This window comes from Oryzias latipes, chromosome 3, assembly GCF_053564925.1.
Source record: "Oryzias latipes strain Hd-rR chromosome 3, Olatipes_Hd-rR_3.1".
In the NCBI taxonomy this organism is placed as follows: Eukaryota; Metazoa; Chordata; class Actinopteri; order Beloniformes; family Adrianichthyidae; genus Oryzias; species Oryzias latipes.
This window is the reverse complement of record NC_136239.1, coordinates 31,993,070-32,017,949: the sequence shown is the minus strand read 5'-3', so window position 1 is coordinate 32,017,949 and position 24,880 is coordinate 31,993,070. Positions and strand designations below refer to the sequence as shown.

The window sequence follows — 24,880 nt, the reverse complement described above, 5'->3', positions numbered from 1 at the left end:
TGTAAAGTTTTTCATCCATTTTTTTACAGGATCTTAACCGTTTTCCATCGTTTTCGTCGTTCTGTTCAGCATCCAACAGTAGTGCAGCTGATTGTAAACACTTGCAGTAACAGAATGATGCCACATGATATCACTATTTCACCACATTCAGTTTGGATTTTACATTCATTATTTGTATTACAGTTTTTCTCCATTGGTTTGGCTCATTTCTTGAAACAGACCGGACGTTCTTAACACTCTTGGTACTTTTGCCAAAATAATGTGAATGGTTCGGCACAACACCATGGTTCACCTGCAAAAGCTCATATCTCTCCCGAAACAATTCACGCATGTGTCAAAACTAAATTTCCTTGTCATTCAAACAATCAGTGCCCCCAAAATACTTTGTCCCTTTGGCATTGTGTACGCACTGCAAGTCAAAATGATTACTTTATAATATAAACACAAACAAAAAAACAAAGAAAATGTTATGCAGCCTACAGTGCTGTAAATAATGCTTGAGTTTCACAACTAACAGTTCTTCACTGGTCGCTGTCCTCACCCTGTTGGCCATCCTCACACTGCTGTCTGTCTGGCCACAGATTCTCATCCACATCACAGAGTATATTCTCCCTTGCGATGCAACAAGGGAAGAAACGGCGTGCATGTCGCAACCACCCCCAACACTGATCTCCTGTAATATCCTCACACGCAGCATCCATTGCATGGAGCAGGGACCTCTGATCTTGAGCCCGATGCTCATACACTCTCCACCTCTATGCTGAGAAAAACTCCTCAATAGGTGTGAAGAAACTGGATTCTCTAGAAAGGACTGTATTAAATTTTAGTTCGTAACCCCGTCAGTTTCTTACACACAGAAATAATGAATAATGACTCAGAGACAAAACTTATCTTTTGTGGAGGTTTTACTTCGCACAAACATGAAGGGGACAGACATATGAACATGGTACATTCAAAGTCCGAACCAAAGAGTTCAGGGACGGGCTTTGGTATAAAAACCCTGCATTTGCATATTCAGAAGATCGTCCGATGGACCCTGTGTGAAAATCACGCCCACAGGTTACTGCTGGAGAGAAGCTCCAAGGCTAAAGTGAAGATATGTCTGAGGCCTGCTTAGCAGGTCACACATCCACAGAAAAAAGGGAGTATGTGAAGAAACTGTTAGAAAAATAGTTTGGCTGTGCTTTCTTCAAATGTAATATAATTTTGAGATGACAATACATGCTTAGTGAATTAAGTTTAAACCACTAGTGTAATAAAAGTTAAAGGCAGTTTCTAACTATTCTTCACAATAGGACTGAGGAAAGGAGAGTAAGCTGGTAGGAACACTATGAACATTCCTTGGATGAGTAGTGAACCAGGCCCTGATGAGCGGGCCACGGTGGAAATTCACATTATCCCATACAATACTGTAACATATAGTGGTAGGTGAGGCCCTACGAGACCTCTCTCAGTTTCAGGGATCAAATCAAAATAATAATAAATTTATCAATTGTTCCAAGGGATTCATATATCGTATTCATGGTATTATGTTCTTGACTAATTTTGACAATTGAACAGACTATTGTGCATGTGATGACTTACACAATGAAATGATGCTGACTCATTTTGGAGTGTACACACCATTAGACTGAGAATCAACAATCAGTTTAGATCAACAAGATCTATTCACTTGGAAATTGTGCTAAATCTAGGCTACCTGTACTTAACCTCTTGCAAAGATGAACTGAGACATTGAGACATGTACTGAGACATTTGCAATTTGATGAAATTAACGAGAAATGCCATTCTGTTGTGAACAATTGCCAAGTGGTTTGGAGGTTTGTCCATGTTGTTTTGAGAATTTAATTTCTGTTTCAAGAAATGAGCTGAACCAATGGAGAAACACTGTAAATTAAAATAGATGAAGTATTTTCAGGAATTAAAAAAAAGGAAGAAATGTTCTGCCCTTTGCTGAATGCAGTTTACAAATTCATGCATTAAAAGACTAATAAAAATATCAATTGTAACAAATGCAAATTGTTTATCGGCCTTATGGATTTATGAGTGAGGGTTTGCCAGAGCTTTTTAAAATGTCTAAAACAGTTCATTGACTGATTCAGATAAGGGGGTTAAATGCGTTATAGAAATCATTTGTGTAACATTCGTGTATAGAAACATTTACTCTAATGGTAATATTGAAAAGACAAAAAAGGAAATTATTAGGAGATCTTTCCTGCAAGTCACAATGAACATAAAGCGCGTTGAACATAAACCCACACTGCAAAGTATAGCAAGCTACACCCAGGTTTTTAGCTCTGACTGGTATTAAGATGGTGCAAATATTTCTTTCTAACTAGTTTTATACTGAAGCTTTTTGTACAAAGGTTTGCAGAAAAACCAAGTTTGCATTTAAAGCCTTTTAGGAGCACTTGTCAAACATCACTCACTTTCCCTGCAAAAGACAAATCTAAGAAAGTATTTCATTCTGTTCTGTTTGGATGCTGTAATTTGGTAAATAAAGGGTAAACATTCACCCATCAAAAAAAGGCCATGTTCTAGAATAGTGGTTAAAAAAACGAAGAAAAAAAACAAAACGCTCATAGTTCTTTTTCTGCCACTGTGGGTGTTTTCAGTATCTATGTAAACAGAATAGGAAGTGCTGCATTATATATTTGTATTCTTGCACTTCATTTATACAAGTGACATTTCAGCAGCCCCATAACTTAACTCAGACTGCTGGATAAATTATAGCTTAGACAGATGGATGGATTTATGCAGGGGGGGTGATTCAGCACAGCAGTACCATTTTTAAGGATGCTCTATGGGATTGACGAGCCAAGAGGTTCATTTTTCAGCCAATCTTTGTTTTTCCAATTGGCATAAGTGGTTGGTTAGGTAAATAAATATACAATTTGGTTTGATTTCGGTAATGTAAGAAAAAATGCTTTCCTAAACATGCACATTTTTAAAAATGTATAACATCAATGATGTGCTGTTCCCTAGCAAAGAAAAATGTGTATCACAACCGTATTCCTGAATGCATGTATCATTGGAAATCATGAAGATGCTTTCTTTCTTTTTTATTACCAAGTGAATGAAGCACTATAGTACGGTGGCCCAGAAGGGTCACAACACAACACATTAACTTTATACACAACACATTAACTTTACACACAACACATTAACTTTACACACAACACACTAACTTTACACACAACACACTAACTTTACACACAACACACTAACTTTACACACAACACACTAACTTTACACACAACACATTAACTTTACACACAACACATTAACTTTACACACAACACACTAACTTTACACACAACACACTAACTTTACACACAACGGATTAACTTTACACACAACACATTAACTTTACACACAACACATTAACTTTACACACAACACACTAACTTTACACACAACACACTAACTTTACACACAACAGATTAACTTTACACACAACACATTAACTTTACACACAACACATTAACTTAACACACAACACATTAACTCACAACACAATAACTCACAACACAACACATTAACTCACAACACAACACATTAACTCATGGCCCAGAAGGGTCACAACACAACACATTAACTTACCTCACAACACATTAACTCACAACGGAAGTAAAGCAGCAATTGAAGTGCTTTTATTCTGAAATTTCTACTGGGCTGAGCAGCTAACTACCTAACAGAAAGTAATGTCACAGTGAGCTGTGGAGGGAGCTGCACACGCGCTCCTCTCCTCTCCTTTTTTCCGCTCCGTCCTCTCACACAGGCACGTGCAGTCCCCAACACACACGCACACACAGGACGGAGCGAAAAAAGGAGAGGAGAGGAGCGCGCGTGCAGCGACAGAGGGGGGTGTCAGAGCGGAGGGAGGAGTGTGTGTTCATATTGTGTGTGTTTAGAGGAAGGAGAACCATAGTAAAGACAAAGTTTCTGGCAACACTGCTGCTAGCTTCTCTTGTAGCAATAACATGCTCCCTCCACAGCTCACTGTGACATTACTTTCTGTTAGGTAGTTAGCTGCTCAGCCCAGTAGAAATTTCAGAATAAAAGCACTTCAATTGCTGCTTTACTTCCGTTGTGAGTTAATGTGTTGTGAGGTAAGTTAATGTGTTGTGTTGTGACCGTTCTGGGCCATGAGTTAATTTGTTGTGTTGTGAGTTAATGTGTTGTGTTGTGAGTTATTGTGTTGTGTTGTGAGTTAATGTGTTGTGTTGTGAGTTATTGTGTTGTGTTGTGAGTTAATGTGTTGTGTTGTGAGTTAATGTGTTGTGTTGTGAGTTAATGTGTTGTGTTGTGAGTTAATGTGTTGTGTTGTGAGTTATTGTGTTGTGTTGTGAGTTAATGTGTTGTGTTGTGAGTTATTGTGTTGTGTTGTGAGTTAATGTGTTGTGTTGTGAGTTAATGTGTTGTGTTGTGAGTTAATGTGTTGTGTTGTGAGTTAATGTGTTGTGTTGTGAGTTAATGTGTTGTGTTGTGAGTTAATGTGTTGTGTTGTGAGTTAATGTGTTGTGTTGTGAGTTATTGTGTTGTGTTGTGAGTTAATGTGTTGTGTTGTGAGTTATTGTGTTGTGTTGTGAGTTAATGTGTTGTGTTGTGAGCTATTGTGTTGTGTTGTGAGTTAATGTGTTGTGTGTAAAGTTAATGTGTTGTGTGTAAAGTTAATGTGTTGTGTGTAAAGTTAGTGTGTTGTGTGTAAAGTTAGTGTGTTGTGTATAAAGTTAATGTGTTGTGTGTAAAGTTAATGTGTTGTGTATAAAGTTAATGTGTTGTGTTGTGACCCTTCTGGGCCACCGTAGTACGGTGATAATTACTTCATCCACCCAAAAAGTACATACATTTGATGCTCCAGAAGATGTGGTGGTAAACATTATATTACAACACAGAAGAAATTTGAACAGAAAACAGCCAGAGGCCAGAGCGTCAACTGTCCGCATGGCTGGTCGTGGTTTTTAGTTGCTGGCAGTGCACACACGTTTACAAAAATGAAGTATTACTGAAAACATTGAAGGGGACCGAAAATGTGAAGCCATTGCACACAATGACTCTCTTGGTAATGCACCAGAGTCTTTCAGCCATCTTTCTGCCTCCAGAAGGAATCAAACAATTCCAGCAACCCAACCAGCAATAGAAAAATAAAAAAGAATTACCATGGGACAACCATTTTCCCCTTTTTCCATGAACAGTTTCTTTTATTGAACAGGTAGTGTGTGTATTTGAACAGTTTATAATGTTAGTTTGATGGAACTGAATCAAATATCGTCCCAGAGTAGAAGAGGCTGCAGGAAGAGGCCAGCTGTTCCCAGGATGCACACAAGAACAAAAACCCACAGGAAGATCCGGTCAATAACCATGGCGACATACTTCCAATCATCCTGAACCTGGAAGAGAAAGAGAAAACATTTTCATTGTTGAAAGAATGCAGATACCACTTCAGAGAAACTATCCATATGCAGGACTCCAGAACAATAAGAAGAGCTCGGAGAAGCACGTTTAAGCGACCGTTTCAACCGAATGTGCCTAAAAACCCATCGACTCGTGTTCAAAAAGTCACTTTCAATAAAAAGTTGATGTCAACATGCGCCAACCCAAATTTCAGGCTTCCGCGTTCAGAGCGCTTGTGTACACGTATCACTACGCAAGTTTTTAAGTCCGGTTGCGGGCTCTACATACAAAACGGGAATACATTGATCGCACCCTGGAAGTTCAACCGGTTGAACTTGGCAGCAAAATCATGACAACGCTGAACTGTGACCAATGAGGGACTGGGATTTGATAGTGACGTGTGGGTAGGGTCCTTTTTTAAAAAACGGAAGTATCAACTGTTGTAAACATGGTCAAAATGTAGAGATTAATAATTGCGGTTTGTGCCCGGCTGAAATTTTATGACACCAAGTCTTTCATGTGTCAGAATAGAGCTGTGAAAGAAAAAAGCCTGGAAAAAGAAACTTTGACATTTTGCACCAAGCCTCTTCAAAATGTGAGTACATGCCTTAGTATTGGATAGCGACAGACCTTTGTGAACAACATATACTAAAATCACATTCTTGAACCTGCCACAAAAGCCCGGTGTGAATGTAAAACAACTTTAAGAACTCCTGTTTACCTCCTTTGCATCATTCTGCAGCCTCATATTCTCTGCAATGTACTTTACACTTTCGATGGCCTCCCTGATCTCAGGGGAGAGTGGCAGAAGGGACATGATTCTTCCATCTAGAGACTCAGAGCTGCTGAACTGTGTCTCTCCTCCAATCCCCATAGCACCGCCTCCACTAAGCGCTCCCAGGCAGCCCAGTCCCCCACTCCCTCCTTCAGAGTCGTAAGGCAGTTTGCCAGATCTCTTCTGCCAGCAGCAGTTGCAGCGCTCTCCGCTGCCCGGGAACCCTGAGCTTGCACATCTGTTCGAGTCTCCACTCCTATTATTGAGGTTTGAGAGCTCTGTGTTGTTCAGTATCCGCTGACGGTTCGTAAGGCTCGACATCATACTGGATCCCGGAGCCCGAGCTTTGTGCTTTTGCAGAGTACCGGACGAATGCACGGTGCAGGGTCTCAAATGCACCGTTTGAACACTGCTGCCCACTGCCACCTTTTCTGGATCTCTCTCCGGCCTGGTCATGAACATCACTCGAGGCAGCAGTCCAAGGAAGACTCGCCGCACCCAGCAGGGCATGGTGTGTGTCTTTGGCGTGCGGTAGTGGACGTTTAGAACAAAAACAGTGATGACAATAGAGAGGGTGACAAAAATCATAGTGAAGAGGAGGTATTCTCCTATCAATGGTATGACCAGTGAGGTAGAGGGGATTGTTTCTGTAATGACGAGGAGGAACACGGTCAAAGACAGCAAGACGGAGATGCAAAGCGTGACTTTTTCCCCACAGTCGGACGGCAGGTAGAAGACCAGCACCGTCAGGAAGGAAATGAGGAGGCAGGGGATGATCATGTTGATGGTGTAGAAAAGAGGCAGGCGGCGGATGTAGAGGGAATATGTGATATCTGTGTAGATCTCCTCACAACAGTTGTACTTAATGTCATGCTTGTAACCTGGCGCGTCAATAATAGTCCACTCGCCACTCTCCCAGAAGTCTTTGAGGTTGATGGTTGAGCCAATCAACACCAGGTCTATCTTGGCCTTGTCGTAGGTCCAGGAGCCAAACTTCATGGTGCAGTTTTGGTAGTCGAAGGGGAAGTATGTGACGTCGATCTTGCAGGAGCTCTTGAATATGGCAGGAGGGATCCAAGTAACATCGCCATTGAAGCGGAGCAGAGCCTTGGTTTTGTCATCAACCTGGAAATCTCCCACTGCACTGTAAAAACAGATTCATGGGAAGATTGCATGAGTACAAAGGTTATAAAAGAGACTACTGATATTTTTATAAAACAAACTCAACTGAGGAGTAAAATTGTGAGCAGTACTTGTTTAACGACAGTGTACCCATGAAACTCACTTGTTATACAGAACAATGTCAGGCTTCCATATCCTGTTGGACGGTACCCGAATGAACTCCACACCTCCAAATTCTTTTGGGTTCCATTTGAGCTTATAGTCATTCCAAATCTGTGAAACAAATCAGAAGGACACAAATTTTGTTTAAAAAAAATATTCTGCAAAAAAGAGATGAGAAAAAAGTTAATAAAAACTAGTAAACTGGGTTTTGTGAAAAAGACTTATACATGGTGTAGGCCTTATGTCAGACAAATCTAGCATACATTTTCTTCATTTAGAAAAACCATAAAAAATAATAACTGAATATTAAAATATTTGGATAAATCTACACAAAAAAAACGTTTTCAACAAGTGCAGTACAGTGCAGCTAAATTAAAAGTAAGACTGAACATTTCTGTTTTAGAATTAAAATGGAGGATATTTACTCTAAATTTAGGGAAATCCTCCCCAAAGTTATATTCATATCAGAATGATCTGATTTAGAGATGAAGGGAACTTCTCGAACTTTTCAGCATTTAAAAACATAAAATATTTGCAGTAAAGTACTGAAAAAATGAGAGAAACCATAAAGTTAATAGCAATTTATTCTTTTCTCCTTTTATAAATGTAGATGAATATCAAAGCCTTTGCAAAATGTTTGATGTAAAGTGCTTGGAGAAGCACTGCTGTGATGTATACGTGTGTGACAGCAGCATCATAGTTTATGGACCTCTTGACCTCCGTCTTTAAATCTCCTTAGAAATGACCCTCATGAGAATCCTGAGGCTGCACTTGGAAGCAGAGCGCTGTCAACTGTTTACTTAATGACAAAACTTGATCTGCCAAGCGTGAACAAGAAAAGCCAAGCTGGACATTTGCTTTTCATTTGCTCAGTTTTGTAAATTGGAACATGTAGCCAAATTCATTTTACCCAAATCACTTAAAACATAAAAATCCTCAAATTATTTTGCTAGTAAGGTTATCTATTTATTTGAATACACGAACAACATAAATGATGAAACTGGAGGGCAATTTTCCTCTAATAAAACGACGTGTGAAGCTTTGCATATACAATTCATTTCGTCATTGAATCCTTAAGAATCCTGTATGGCTCGAGGCTGGATCTATACTTTATGTCCTTCCTCAAGGACTGTAGTCCCCACACCACAAACTTACATGTCTCAGCCACAGATTGGTCTCCATGATCTGATTGACTTCATCCTAAAAAGAAAAAAGAAACTCAATTATAAAGACATTAAAAGCAAAGAGAATTAGTTAAATATTAACATCAGAAGTCCAAACTGGAGGGATGCTGTCATAGGCAATCATGTAAGTCGGCTCTAAGGACTTACATGGGAGCTTTTTGAAGGGTCAGGCATCAGTTTGTTCCCAGACATGAAGTCTCAGAGAGACGCACCTGAGTCCTTCATGCCAGGAGCATGACAGCTGCAGCCAGGAGGTCAAAGCACAGCACTCAGTTCTCAGCTAACAGAGGGGCAGCGGATAGCAAAGCTGTGGGGGTCAGGTTTATGTGTGATTTAGACCGTAAATGAACGAATCACATGACCCACTGCATAACATTAACCTTTCATGGAACTATTATCTATTCAAGCCAGCTCCCATGCTCTCCAGTAAATACAGGTGGACAGGAGCCCGAGAATGATCCATGCTGATGAATTTTGAGATGAAACAGGAATATTTCAGAAATTAAAAGGAAAAAAGAGCTTTATGAACAGAAAAAAAAATCTTTTTCTTTTTTTTTTTTTCTTTTTTTTTTTTTTTTGCATTTTTAAGGGAATTGTACCACATACTGATTTTAGCTGGCAAGAATAAAACAAAAATTAATAATATCTAAAATAATACTTTAAATTGTTTTATCCGTGATTGCAAAATAATGCACATAAAACAAAAAAGTATTGCTTTAGCTAACTTTTTAAAAAAAAGTAATGTTGTGCTTAAAGTAATTAGAATTTCTTTTTATGTTTAAAGAAAAATGTTTAACTTTAGTTTGATTTGTTTCTTCCTTTTTGAATCTTCCATGCCAGATCTTCAAAAAAAAAAAAGAAAAGAATGAAAAAAGCTACTCCTGGAATTAATTATTACAAGTAAGGAAACAACAAGACTTCTCTTTGGGTCAAAATACTCAAAAACCCTTTTAAAATACTTTTGACAAACACATAGTTGACAGACGAAACTAAGTCACTTGTGGATGATGGAATTCATGCAGGTTAACCAAGACCAATCGTCTGGGAGGTGAGCACCAGGTGTTGCCAAGAAAAAGACATTCGTCTGTCGGCACATGGAGCTCTGCAACCTGCGATGTTAAACACGTTTATAGGATACATCCTTGTGATTCGCCTGCACTCATCGTCAGTGCTGCTGTGTCTTTGAAATGCAATTTCCCCCACCATTCTGTCTTGTTTTGAAGCTCACAGGTCCTCAATACTCATTGCAGCCCTCTGGCAACATTATTCATTTTTGCTAATACTTGGATGAAAAAGTTAAATGTTTTTTTTCAAAGCAGAGTTCAAACTAACTTTCCTGGTTTTGATAAATTAGAAAATTAAAAAATCAGATATTTTTCCCTAATCATTAAAATAAAAAAAGGTCCAAATAAAACCTCTGAAGTACAAATTACTACATGAGAGGTACTAATGCTTACCTAAAGTTGGATGCATTTTTCTATGAAAAGGATGTCAAAAGTTCCTTTTAAATGATATGCAGCTTTTAAAATAGGAGCCAAAAAATACAAGAAATACCTAAAAGGATTTTTTTTTTTCCTGGATGTTTTTGACCTTTTTTCCTTATACTTAAAATCTCTGTCCTTCGTGGATCCGTCTCAATCAAGACAGAGCCTGTCTGACTTGCTGGCCTGCAATCAAATCAAAAATTTGCATTTAAACCAGGATCCTCATCAGAAGAGGCAGTTGGTGAGAGATAAAGGCGGCCCAAACTGAGAGCCACTCAGACACCTGACATTTCCCATCCTGTCTGGCTTGGACAGAAAGCCTCCCTGCTTGCCTGTGTTTTTATCTTTCTCCTTCCTCCAGATCATGAGCTAGGGAGTCGATGTCGACAAAATATGCTGCTGATAGTTTGCTAAATGAGAAAAGTCTGCCAAAGCAGTGAATCATGGTCTTTCTTGACCCGTAACAACCCATGGTGACATCAATGTAACAGAAAAATATCAGAAATTGATTCTGCGGTCCTCTTGGTTTGTGGTAAAATACCCAATTTCGGTTTTAAGAAAAAGTGGGTCTGACTTATTGGTTGAACTAAAATTTTCAAACATCTCTTTTTCCTCATGTTGTTTTCTTCTTTTATCTACCAATAAGGGTAAATATTCGATTCCCAGACCAACGAGGAGAATGAAGATGATGCTCATTTTGTTCACTTACCACTTTAACCAGCTGTGACATGGAAACTTCGAACTGCACGATGACCGGGTCAGACACATTCTCCACCGGTCGGATGTACTGATTGTAGTTGGAGAATATGACAGAGAAAAGCTTGTGCTCTGCTTCTGAACATGTGCCTCCTGCACCAGAGCAGAGTGTCAGGCTCGGTTCACTCACTGCACTCATTCCAACAAATAATGCAATTAAAATGAAAAAAAATCTAAACTTGACTGCTCGTGGAATTAGTTTTTTATATATTTAATCTTCAAAAAATTTTCCTGTGTTGTCATTTGAAGCAATACATTATATCTGGCATCAAAAACACAATCATTCTCCACTAAATATATCATTTTAAATCAAAGCTATACAAAATGACAGTCATTTTTACAGGATTTTTATTTTTAAAAGTGTACACATCTGAAAAATTACCAGGTATCTTTTATTGAATCGAGAATCAGAAGACATCACAATTAATGTAAAAGAAAACAATCGTTTCTACAGCAACAAGTAAGGGGCCGTCATTTCAAAAATAACAGAACCATCACTACTAACCTGACAGAAGATAAAGCAGGAACAACATGACGGGAAATCTGAAACAAATTCTGGCAGTCATCCTTAATCAAATGGAGGGCTGCCACATAAATCCAGGGTCAGCAGCAGCACAGCTCCGCAAAACAGAAAGCGGGTGAAAGTGGAAAGAGCGACAGCACGTCTGCAGCTGCAGACCAGGGAGGAAGGAGGAGGGAGGCAGAGCCACGCTGAGGCGTGCAGCCACTCACTGACTGAGATAAGCCACCATCGAAAAAAAAAAAAAAACGTGCAACCTATAGCTGTCTAATTCAATGGCACAAGGGGAGCTGTTCAGAGGTGAGCAGCGTCTATTCACAAATAAAGTGAGTGGCTGAACGCCATCCCATAATTCTCAGGCAATATTGTAAAATAAATTAGAGTTTTATAAAATAGGATTGGGCTTTATCTTAGTCTAATGTTGAGTTCAAGTAAAATAAAGTCAAAACAGGAAATTATCAAGACTGAAAAGAGATGATTGGTGACGATAGCATCTCGAATATCAACAAGCAACCAATATTATTCATTTGTGCTTTTGCTTTTCAGTCAATTTTATTTTATTTACATAGCACATATAAAAACACTTCTTTTGAACTGTATGTTTCACATAATTTCCTCTCAAATATTAAGAAACCTTTTTAAATTCCAATCATCAATCAACTCCAATCATCTTATGATCTATTGAAAAATCGTTTCCAGTGGTCTTTAAATTATGATTATGCTGTTTTTAGCATCAAAATAAAAAAAAATCTGTGTTGTTTTTCAGAACGTGGTTCCTGCAGAGCGGCAGAAATGTGCCTCCAAGTTGTGGGCAGGATTCCTTTTCTCTGGTTTTTCTTTTAAGCTTGCACAAAACACTGTAGCTGAACTAAAACAAAATAGCATTCAGTTTCCCCTTAAATAAAATTTTTCAAAAATAAAGTTTTAGTAAAAACTCATCTGCACACAGAAACAATGATAGGCTTTGGCCATTCTGAAGACAAAGCCCTCACAGATGAACAAACAACATGATGGGTCTCTTTATACGTATTAAACAATATTAGAGTAGATTTGTACAATGTTAACAACTAAATCTTTCTTGGAGTCACATCAACACGCTTAAAGAAGCATTTTTTGCAGCCCATTCCTTATATGAAAACGAACTGCTGATGCATTTGGGCTCCTGATCAATAAAAACATGGACTAAAAGTTGAATATGACCACAGCGTGATTTGTTGTTGAGAAAAATGGAATGGATTTTCCTTTTTCTCTAATAACTGAAAAGCTATGAGGTAAAGAAAAAAAAGCAGTAAATAATTCTTAAAACTGTAAATTGCAGCACCCTCTTTCAAAGCTAAGGCTGTGTGCCATCTTTTGATTTAAAAGGAGCGTCTGACAAAATAACCAACAGTTTGCACAATCTCTAACGAGCTCACTCAGCACAGTGTATTGAACAGTAAACCTTTAGTGTGGCCGTGTGTTCGCTCACACAAGCCATTCTTCTTTAAAGTGAATTCAAATTTCACATAAGGACTTAGTAATACGATAACCAGGTTAAGCTCGACCCTAAATCTTCTCCTTTTTACCCCTACAACTTTCTTATAATATACCTCACAGCACATTTATTTTTTAGATGAGAACCTGTCTTTCCGGTTTGACAGAATATCTCACTTTTTCACCAAACGTTCAGACTCCGGGAACAACATTTATCAGCAGAAAAACAGAATTTGGAAAGCACTTTGGCAGAACACTGACAATTTCACACCGTGTACATTTTATGCATTTAATCAGAGTAAAAGAGGACACTTTTTGTCTTTATTGTATTACACTGACATGGTAAGAGCACATCAGTTAAACAACATCCAACAGCAGACTTTCCTTTGCCTATTAGACATAATTGTGTAACACTTTAATACACTTGGGGGCAGAGAAACCACATTTCATCTAGGTCTGCAGTATCTCCTTGAATGGAAAATGTTATTTTAAGCCAAATTGTGTTGATGGGTAACATTTAAACAAATGTAAAGATCCGTTGTCTTTTTCTGACTCAAATCTGGTGTCATTTTTGCCAGCCTTTTCACGGTTAAAAGTAAACCTTTCTTGGCACGGATGTTCTGATAATAATCTGTTTGACAGACATGTTAATGACAGCTCTGAAGGTGGTCTTTGTGGATGCCCATCAGATGCGAGGCTTGTCCGAGCTGGGCTGCTGGCTGGTAATCATCTGACTCTGGAAGAGAGGCTGGAGAAACAGGCCCAGGGTCCCCACAACACAAACTATCACAAAGATCCACAGAAACATACGATCCACCACCATGGCTACATACTTCCAGTCCTCTATCACCTGCAGAAACACAAAGTTCAGACGGAATTTAGTCTGTATGTACATCTCTAACAAAAACGACTTTTTAAATAATTTGTTCATAGAGAAAAACTAGTGCTGTTAGATTATAATGATACATGCTACAAACCAGAATGCCAAGATGAGGACTATAGATGCCGGTTTTACCATTTTTTGTTCTGTAAACTTAAGTTTACAGAATGTTAAAATGTAGTTAAAGATTGGATCAAATGTGACTGGTTGAATGTAAAAGCACCTATAGAGTTTTGAATTTAAAAAAAAGGAGATTACTGTTTATTCTAGTCAAAAGACAATTATGAAGAAGTGTTTGGTTTGACCATAACTAATGAAACCATGACAGTGAATAATTTATTTAAAACTATTCAGATTGGTTCACTAATGGTAACATTTCAATAAACTACTTTCTGATGCTCAAAAAACATCTTTACAAAAAACATCTTTATATTAAACAAACTGATATGGAATTAAGCTGAATCAAATGTTTGGGTCTTAAAAAATACACATCCATCCATCCATTTTCCAAACCCACTTAATGCCTTTTGGGATGACAGAGATAGTGGAGCCTATTCCAGGCACTGTTAGACAAAAACAAGGTATACCAGTCTGTCCCAGGGCCACACACTAGAGCCCTGCGCGGGACTATTTTCTTCATCCCGCCCGCGCCCGCTGAATTTCTGACCAATCCCGCCCGCTCCCGCAACGTATGCGTTACACTCCCGCCCGCTCCCGCAATATGTATGTCCACTCCCGCCCGCACCCGCAAAACTCATAGAATTAAGTCCCGCACAGTAATAGAGATGCATTGATTTTGTATCGTCTCCCGTCCCGCAGGAAAAAAACACGTATTTTGTTTTGATGATATTAAAGTTTAATTAAGAGATTCGTGTCCCTCCTCCAGCCTCATATTTTCATGCATTCCTCTTTTTTGAAATTTGCAACTTAATTATTAAATATATTTTTACAAATTATGTTCGGTTAAAAGTGTGCGTGTGTCCGCGCGCAGACAGACGGCCTGAAGCGCGCTGAACCAGCCGGTAAAGATGCAGGTCAAAGTCATTTGAATTTATGGAGGAAAAAAACATTAATGGTTCAACAGATCTGAAAATCTATGAATTATATTTTTCCTGACAGAAAAATACTTTTAGCTTCAGCCTTTTCCAGTTTTGCTGATTCGCAGATCTGAGAACCATGCGTGACTCACGATGAACCTCGTTTGAAGTTCTTTTCTGCTTCATCCACTGACATCATGTCCCTGCCAGGTAACCTGCTCCATCCTTATCCGCGCAGTGTTGCCGGATAGATTGACAGCTCTTTCATCCGTGTGCTGCGCTATCTACCCTGACTATCGTGTTAACCTATGATGACCGTATTTTGCGCTCTCTCTGTAGAATACAATGGGAGCGCGGGGAAAAACAACTGTCAGCTACAGAGTATATGAACAGGTAGAGAGGAAAAGCAGGTAAAGAGGCGGAGGAGGGGCTTTGGCTTCAAACTCTGTCAGAGAGATGGAAACACGGGCGTCAGATTCAGACGCAGCTTTCACTGCGGGAGTTGAAGCAGACTTTCGCTGGGATGATTTTATAAACCCAAACATGGAAACATGATTACCAAGTAGAACTCTTCAAAATTATAAACCTGATCTCTCCACATTCTTGGTGTCTATCATGCATTTTTGCACACATCGCTCCATGCAGCGATCAGACCAGAACCTCTAGCTGGTAGCTCCGCCTACACGGGACCGCGGTATCAGGCTTTAAAGAACACACTAAGAGGCGGGGCGCTGCACACCCCCAACAACAGGTTAGATGACAGAGGCCATTGTGCGTCTCTACCTGGTGCCTTCACGGAGCTTCAGTACATAAGAATCCAACAGCCGCTCAGCCTAACGTAGTCTGCTAATATATATTCACGAGATATTCATGGCAGCACTGATCCCGCGGGTTTTTTTTTCTGCCGCCCGCTCCCGCCCGCAGCACAATTGAAACCGCCCAATCCCGCGAGATTTGGGTTGGGTCCCGCGGGACCCGGCGGGACCCAATCCCAATGCAGCCCTCTACCACACACTCACATTCACACTTAAGGACTTCTATCCATGTCTACTGATTTTATTCCTCTATGTCCAGGTTTTGAGAGGCAGGTAAAACTAGCTTGCTTTTTGATTTGCATTATAGGGGAAAGATGGTGGATTGCTGCTGCTGAGCTTAAATGATGTCTCAACTAGAAGGAAAAAAGTATAATTGTAAGTAAAACAAATGGAAACTTTAAAAGCATACATACACTCTGATCATCGTCATCTGCCATCATGTGCTCGGCCACAAAGCGTACTCCTTTCACGGCCTCTTTGACATCAGCTGTCCAGTCTGATTTGCATTTTTGCTGATAATCTTGGGTGGGAGTTAAACTAATATGAGGATAATCAGAGGAGCTCAAATCCCCCTTCCTGCGTGACAAGCCATACCCCATGGTAGGAGCTAGATTTTTGTGTCTTGGAGTGGAAAAGGCAGAGTCAGAGGGTAGTAGAGCAGAGGACGACAAGGTGAAACAAGCTTTGGAAGCGTTTGGGTAGTCCAGACCCAATATGGATCTTCTGGCTCTTAGGCAGCGCTGCTGACGCAGTCTTTGGCAGCCAGAGAAGTTATTGGGCCGTTTCATGAACAGCAAAGCAGGCAGTTTCTTAAGAAATATTAGCTTGACCCAGGAAGGCATGGTATGGGTACTTGGAGAGCGGTGGTGAACATTGAGCACGCAAACACTTGTGATAATGGAGAAGGTCACCAGTACCATGGTGAACATCAGGTACTTTCCAATCAGGGGAACATCGAGTGACGTAGGAGGAACAATCTTTGAAATTAAAAGCAGGAACACTGTAAGTGCCAGGAGGACAGAAATACAGAGAGTCATCTTCTCTCCACAGTCTGAAGGCAGGTAGAACACCAAAATGGCCAGAGAGGTGATCAAAATGCATGGAATGATTAGATTTATGGTATAGAAAAGGGGCTTCCTCTTGATAATGAAGTCATAAGTCAGGTCTACATAGGTGGGATCCGTGGGGTTGACTGTCCGTCGGCCGGGCAGAGCAATGATGTCCCACTCACCACTCGGGGTGAAGTCATCCATGCTTGCTGCCTCAGATTTCAGGATCAGGTCAATCTCTGTGTGGTCATATGTCCAAGAGCGGAACTTGAGGGTGCAGTTCTGCAGGTCAAAGGGGAAGTGCTTGACTTCGATCTTACAGGCGCTTTTATAGATGGCTGGAGGGAGCCAGTTGACACTGCCATTGAAAAGGACAATGACGTTGGTGAAGACTGTAACTTCATAAATACCATCAGCACTGTAAGAAAAGCAGAGACAACCACATTTTTGAGGCTTAAATCTCCATTGTCTTTCAGAAAAATAGGTCAACTCCACTGTAATAATTAGTATTCACAGATGGTTATCGTGTTTTTATTCTTTAGCCACGTAAATGTGCAATCTTAAATGCGGTTTAGCCCATGGTGCTCACACTGTATAAGCAGGGAGGGACTTCTTTTTCTTTTTCTACTTTCAATTAGCACATGTCCACCACCTACAGTTGGAGGAGGCTTAGTGCAAAATGTTGAAATGGTGTCAATCGACATGAAACAATTTTCATGTTTAGACATGAAAGAAATGGTTCAGTTCATTGCTAGCATCCTCGGAAGGGCGGATTTGGATTTCCATCCTGTCAAGACAGTGGCTTTGGCTTATCTTTATTTGAAAAAAAACGCAGATGTCGATAGGCTCATCACCGAGTCTGGGTTCACCAGATAAACCAGCTACACTCTGAGTTTGACAAGTTACTAAGTCTGTGACTGGTCAGAGTTCAACCTGGTTTAGCTCCACACTAATAACTTCATATTTAGAAATAACCCAAGTTGGGTAGGTTTTAACCCATCTCAGAGTTTAAAAAAGGACTTTTTGCTGGGACATTTTATCTCAAGAAAAGAAAGGGAAAAAAATGTTAGGAAAAAAAATAAAACCATAACCTAAAAAATATGTATTGCTCCAAAAACTGACCCAAAATATATATTCCAACATGATTAACCCAAAAATTAGGTTGAAGAAATAAGCCAATTGTTTCAAGAGTGTGGCAACACTAACTTCATGGCCACGTGTTTTGTACGTTGAGCCCAAAAACAGTTGTAAAACCTTGTGCAGATGTTCCATGAGAGTTTTGAATGCAGGGGCACATTTACACAGACCTTTCGTTGGAAGTGGCCACTTAAATGGGCGTTGCCGAGGACGGTGCGTACGCAGCTTGAGAGCTGTTAAAAAATACAAAACTTTGAGAAAGCTTACTTGTTGTATAGAACGATATCCGGCAGCCAAACATGTCTGGATGGAATACGCAGTTTCTGAATCCCTTCATATTTTGCAGGGTCCCATGACAGTCTGTAATCAACCCAATGCTGGGGAGACAAGGCGACTGAGTCAAACTCTTCAGTTAGATTTCACTGCTCATCCACAACACCAGGTTCAATTGCATGCCTTGTTATCAGTGAAATATGTTTGAGCCACAATTATTTAAGCATTTGTTCCACATAGAGAGGAGGAACGGACACAGTTTGATTCAAGTTCAGCATGAAGGACATTTCCCAACACAAAGGCTTTTTTACGTTACCAAGACAACACTTACCTGAGTGATCCAAACATTAGTAGTCATGATTTGCTCCCTTTCATTCTGAAAGGTTAAAAATTTGTATTAGATACATACTTAAATGCAAAGTTTCAAACACAGAACATAAAAAGTATTTTCCAAAAAAAAGAGACTATATTGTTGCAAAATGAAAATAAAACTGATAATGCACAATGTGGCTTTTGAATGGACGGTCATTGCTGTGGGCAGATGAGACCCTCTGTTTCTGTCCACGCTAAACCTAAAAAGGGTTAATTCTGCTGTCTGAGCAGCTTCTCTGTCTGAGCCTTTAAACAACTTAAATGTTGTTTTATTAAACTAAGAGACACACTTCCACAACTCAAAAAAGAAACGGTCTATCGTGCAAGTCTGAAAAAGCAAAAGTTAAAGGTTGGAAGAGGTCATTTATCTGAAAATTAAGACATTTAAGAACTTTACATAATAACCACAAAACTAGCAAGATAAGCCATTTTATTTCTCTGTGCCTTATTTCTTTGTAGCCTTTATTTGCAAATGGTGCCCCCCAAAAATTAGTTGTTTTCCAAAAATTTCATGTGACCTAAATTTGTTATAACTATTTGTATTAACTCCATGAATGTTATGACGGTGTTTCATCTTAGAAACCAGGAAATATGATCTACAACAGAAGTGCAACATGTTCATTTTTTATCATGATAATGCCATGTTTTTTTAGGACATAGGAGTTCATTGGAAATTTACCACAGAGTTGTGGGCTGAGGTAATGGACATTCTCTCCTGCTAGCTTACAGCCTCAGATGCATCAGAAAGGATTGGAGCAGGGAGCTTGTGGCACGCCAACTATAGCACAGGTCACAGCTAGTACAACTTAATTTTTCGTCTACATAATCACAGTGATTTGAATAAAGAAATGCTCTTTATATAGGTCTTCTATCATGAGGAAAATGCCACAAGAACACATTAAAAATACCAAAAACGTGAAAATGTCACCTAAGTGGGCCTATAAGGAGGTGCTGGCCTTCTGTTTCTAAAGTAGTCACTCTGTCAGTATATTTTTAGGTGGTTTCTATGTATTTTCTAGTTTTGAAAAAAGATGGCGAGTCAAAAATGTTTCCTAAAACTAGAAAACAAACCATGAGATGACAAATAGCTACCTTTTTTTTTTGCATTTACACAAAAAGCAAAACTTTATTAAAAGCCTGCTAGTTCATGCAGCTGAAGTAAATGGCATTTGTCAGTTAGGTACACAATTCAGACTCATAAACCGAGGCTGTGAGGGTTCCTCCCGCCATCGTCTATCGGACTGGGGAGGGGCCTCCACTGTAAATCAGATGGAAGTCTTGATCGCTGTGGCTCAAACAGCTTTATGGCCCCTTTTAATCCAATGTGCTGAAGTTTCAATCTGGACATGACACAGGCAGAGATCACAGCTGACCAAATCTATTTTCCACTTCATCCATTTATTCAGAGCTGTGGCCTGAGGCAGAGACGGCTTTGTAATTAACTGCTTTCTCAGACGTTTGTGGCTCATGCTCGGTCATTTCAATCACCCCATTTCTTTTGTTCAAGCCCCACCCACCCCCATCTCTGTATTTACAACTGGTCTGTTCTACGCCTCCCACAAAAACATCCCCACAGATGCATACACATAAATAAAGACACATTTTCAGGGTTTGCATATTCCCTTTCTTACCACACTGATGAGCTGTGCGAGTGACACTTGCAGCTTTACTTCAACTCTCTCGGTCCTGTTAATGGCTGGGCGAATGAGTGGATTGTAGCGATGCTTTCCAAGCAGCATGTTCATTAGACGCTCCTCTGAGTCAGCACTTTTGCAGCCTGTGGTCACACAGTTGGTTATTTTCACGAGAGCTTTGTGTTTGAGCATCGAAAACCTCTGATTCAGACCAAAACCCTTATTACATGACATTGTACAAGAACCCCAACCGGTTCAAATAAATAGTTAGGACAGTGATGAGTGCACTGAAAACAAAAGAACGCCATCCAGACTAATTTATTAGAGTCACTAAGCAGATGTATATATTTACATCAACAGAACCAGACATTACCAGTGGAGGCTTCTATACATTATTTAGTAAGACCTCCACTGCAAAACAGCAACACAGACTGGGAACAATGCACCTCCATGAAGTATCTACCAATTTACATCTGAAAACATCTTCAGTACAAAGTTAAAAAAATAAAGTCACGTGTCCTCTTCGTAAAGTTTGAATCTAAGTGTTTCCAGCAGTCTTTCACCATGCTGTTTTTAGGCAAAATCCCCAAACCTGTGTCATTGTCTAGGACAAGCTTCTGCAGAGCGGCACTAAATATAAGAAATTTTCCCTTTAAGTTATGAGCAAGATCGTTGGTGTGGAGCAACCCCAGCCCCCCTTCCCCTCCCCATTGCTGAGAGCTCTGAGCAGGAAGTTTGTGTCCCACCCACAAATAATTTGTTTTTTTACAATTGGCATTTATTTTTGTCTACTCTAGATTCACAACGATTTGATTAAAGAAATACCCAGAAACACAATTTTAAGCTCAATTTTCTTTGTCTTTTGCCATCAGAAAAATGCCACAAGATCATGTTGAAAACACCAAAAACAGGATTTTTATCAGAGTGAGTCTTTAAACTATTTAACAGTGGTGATGGATCGATTAATTGATGAATCGATTTATTTCCCTATGATCCAATCAGATTGATCTGTCTGAGGCAAGTTGTTAATCAAATCAATCTATACCACTAAAGAATATTGAAAACTGGAAAAACATTTGGATTTAGGCTCGGTAGGTTTATTTTACTATAACGTAAAAAAAACAAGTGTCATGACAGCGGACAACACACATGATGGCAGGAAAAACTGATCAAAGCATCACTACACTTAAAACATACAGGTCGAATTTTCTGATAATGTCCCGAATAATATGAAAAAACAACAAGACTGAACTTTATAAAACTAAAATATGAATGGATTTTCCTTTAATTCTTCTTTGTACATATATTTAATTTACACTTGATTATCTTGCAAGAAATACAAGGAATCTTTAAAACTTCACCTGCACTGTTCAGTACCCGGATATTTATCTCTGAATCACACTGGTTGAACTTTTGGCTAAAGATGTCCTGGGTCAATTTAAGGGTCATTGAATGGTATTGCTCAAAATGAACCAAAATTGACAGTGAATTGTATTAACAACCACTATTTAAGATAAGATTCAAGTTATTAAAATGAAATGTTAAAACCCTTTGTCACTTTTTAGTTTTAAACTAGTTTTATTTCCATTTACAGGTGGGTTTGTATGAGGTGATCTAAATAAAGACATTAAAGTCAATTATTCAAGGTTACTTTATTTATCAGTTTTTATATGTATTCAAGTTAAACAACGTAGGAAACCATCCAGATAAATGTATTTGTCAAAAGTCACACTTGTGCTGTGTGTTAGATTTAATGATTGCATGATTTTTATGACGTCAGACTAAAATGACTTTTTGCTTTAGGTGCTCAAGTATAAATCTTTTAGTTTAATGTTAACAGATACATTTTCTTTTTAAATAAATTAAATGGGGTTGCATAATGATGTGTTGTTAAGGCTTTGTCCTCAAATTAACAATGTTCACAGACTGAAGAAAAGCCATCTCATTTAAATTTAGATGATTAAAAATATTAAGGTTGGTTTGTTTTTTACCATCTTTATGTTGAACTTATGAATTTATTAAGTCTTGTCTTTTAGGAATTAAACTTTTCTCAATGTGGCTTTAATGGAATTTTAATTGAAAATGCATTAAAAGCAAATGCTAGAATCTTCTCTAACGATAACACGATTGTGAAATACAATGTCCTGAATGTTTTAGAACATTTAAATTTTAAAACAACCAATAAATAAAAAGAACCTTGTGAAAACTGTGTATCTGTTAAATTAATTACATTGAAATATATGTTGCTAATGTGATATATTTAAGATTTGTTGTGGCAATATTTTACTGACTTTATATTAAAACATATTAAATTAATATTGAATTTTTTAACCATGCTTCTACACTTTAGAGAAGCTGAGTTTACAGGTTCCTAACAGAAGCACTGAAGAAGAGTCAGTGCCATTACTGCCACACAGATTTATTGTACTTTTATCTTTTTTGAAGTTCTATGAAGTTCTTACGATTCAAGCTGTGTGTCATTATCAGCTCTAGAGTCCTGCAGGTTTGCAAGGTGAATCATGGCAACAGTTTTGGCCCCCCTGCAGACCAGTGCAGCCTGCCATAACAGTGCCTTTGTCATTGGTCTGGTTGAAGTCTCACCTCAACAAACATCTGGTGTGTTGTCAAAGCTCTTGGAAAACTGACTTAAACAAGCTCCGTCTTCCCAAGGGAAAAAGAGGACTTGCAAACACCCAGTCCATAAGAGTTCAGCTGCTGTTAACAAATACAACTGCATACTGTTTTGTAAAAGCTCACGCCTCTTGTGAATGTTGACTTGCTATCATTCTGATTGTAAGTGAGGTCAGGCATGTCCATATAAAGCTGAGCAAGTTGTGGTGGAGATGAAAAAGTCATTCTGTACAAAAACTCATTATTCTGGAGAACTGCAATTGAAACCATTAAGCAATGTAATAAACCCTTTGGAACAATATTAATCCTTTTCTATGTAGTTGTTCCACTTTGACTTTTATTGAAAACAAAGTCTTACTGAAAACACTTAAAACATTGATACTTTTTTTCTTCCTAATGGAGGCTAAAGTTCACCAGGTTTGCAAAAACTCAATGATTAAAAAGAACCAAATCAAAACCAGAACTGTGACAAAAGAGTAATTGGTCACTTTAGGCAAGTTTAATAGCGTGACCGACTCATTTAACTGTCTCTAAAGGAGATGAAGTGAACATTTAAGAATAAAGTAAATCTATTCAGAAAAAAACTCATTTTTCTATGTCTCCAATTTTTTGATCCATTTCTTTACATTCTGGATGCGTAAATGTCACTTTAATTCAAATTTGTAATGCTTTTTTTAAAAAACACATGTGGAATATTAGAGCTGAATAAACTCTGAATGGAGGACAAAAGCATCACTTACTCTGCATCAAAGCGGAAAAGTACGTGAGGATGAGAAGAGGAGCCCAACTCATCCTGACGGCAGCATCTGCTCCGCGGGGGTTGCCAGGCGCAGAACCGGAGCTGCGGCGTTTCCATCCAAACATGCCGGAATCTGCGCGCTCGGGTCTGTCACTTCACTCGCACTGAGCTGGTCTCCATTGCTCCATAGTAAGGCAGCCAAGACACAATTCTCCAGCTGTTCCTTGGACCTGAGGAGGCTGCGCTCCGGTGCGGCGCCCTGCCCTGGCGCGCTGCTCTCAGTCTGTCCTCCCTGCTTCCTGCAGGACCTCTGCTCGCTCTGTGATCCGGTTTCACTCCTCAGCTGCATGTTCCAGAGTTCTGGTTTGTCACACTTTATACAAACAAACCGAATTCAGGCGTTTTAGAAAACAGTTGAACGCATCGTATCATTGTTTATGTGTAATAAATAAAAACAAAAATAGAATTTAAAACTGACAGTTTGGCTCCAAAGTTGTCGTATAAAAATGGATCACTACACCAAATTTTTTTTTTGTTTGTTTTTTATACACTTGCAATATGTTGTAACTTTCTGATATGTGGTGTTTCCGGTTCACTCTTATAAATCAGTATCACCAAGACATCAGGCTTGGTGTCACATCTGGACTCCTCAACAGCTGACACAACCTGCAAGGTCTTAGATGAGTTAGAATAATTTACTGGGTTCCCTCTCCTTAGCAGAGGATTATAAATTCTCTGGTTCTGAAAGTGACATTTTAGTGGGTCCGTGCAGTCAGAGATGCAGCAGAGCAATCTGTGCATAGCAGATTTACAGTCCTAGATTGTCATTATGACAACAAGTAAAAGATCCACGTCAGGCACGCAGAACAGCTCCAAGGACTCTTCTGGGGTTTGGAACTGAACCCAATCTGGACCAGTGCAAAAAGATCAATAGGAACTGATCAGTTATTGATCTTTCCTTCCTTTTTAATCAGACAAGGAGACAAAAGGGCACAAGGTCTTTAATTCTTGCAAAGATGTGTATTGCTAATGTTGCGTTTGTGCAGGTATTATTGTTTTAAAGGATATATAAATAATTTGTCATTCAAACACTTGCATGATGCAGATTTTCAAATAAAATTGACAAACAATTGCAGACATCCATTCATATGAAACTGAATCGCAAAAAGAATCAAATAGGCTGACAGCAAAAGTACAAAGAAAAACAAAAAAAGTGTATGACTGTTGTTTCTTTTTTACACTATTTTAATCTTTGTGACAGTATTAGGTTGCACAATGTGTTTGTTTTTATGTGCTTGTTTATTTGTCAAGAACTTACCAGTGGAATCCTTAAAAGACGAGGATGAACTTGTTTTTCTCTCACGTCAATCACAGGATATTAACCATTTTTAATTATTAGTAATTAAATACATAATTGTTTTCTTTTTAAACAAAATAATG

At 38.9% G+C, this 24,880-nt stretch overlaps 2 protein-coding genes across 3 annotated transcripts; both read right to left on the bottom strand.

Moving 5' to 3' along the window:
* Positions 1-5,183: 5,183 nt before the first annotated feature.
* chrna3 (cholinergic receptor, nicotinic, alpha 3) lies at positions 5,184-11,585 on the bottom strand. Of its 2 annotated transcripts, none has more exons than XM_023953625.2 (6): positions 11,386-11,585; positions 10,834-10,973; positions 8,612-8,656; positions 7,458-7,567; positions 6,119-7,316; positions 5,184-5,393 (listed from the first exon to the last, which is right to left on the bottom strand). In XM_023953625.2, exons 1-6 carry the CDS (start codon positions 11,444-11,446, stop codon positions 5,265-5,267), a joined length of 1,683 nt encoding a protein of 560 aa, XP_023809393.1. In that variant the 5' UTR covers positions 11,447-11,585; the 3' UTR covers positions 5,184-5,264. The 2 variants fall into 2 exon arrangements, with proteins under 2 accessions (XP_023809393.1, XP_078800738.1); XM_078944612.1 differs by lacking the exon at positions 11,386-11,585 and adding an exon at positions 8,788-8,947 and having other exon boundaries at positions 10,834-10,971.
* Positions 11,586-11,933: 348 nt separating this feature from the next.
* On the bottom strand, positions 11,934-23,761 carry chrnb4 (cholinergic receptor, nicotinic, beta 4 (neuronal)). Its single transcript, XM_004067424.5, has 6 exons — positions 23,442-23,761; positions 20,068-20,213; positions 18,396-18,440; positions 18,059-18,168; positions 16,019-17,072; positions 11,934-13,723 (listed from the first exon to the last, which is right to left on the bottom strand). Exons 1-6 carry the CDS (start codon positions 23,563-23,565, stop codon positions 13,559-13,561), a joined length of 1,644 nt encoding a protein of 547 aa, XP_004067472.2. The 5' UTR covers positions 23,566-23,761; the 3' UTR covers positions 11,934-13,558.
* Between the last annotated feature and the right edge of the window lie 1,119 nt (positions 23,762-24,880).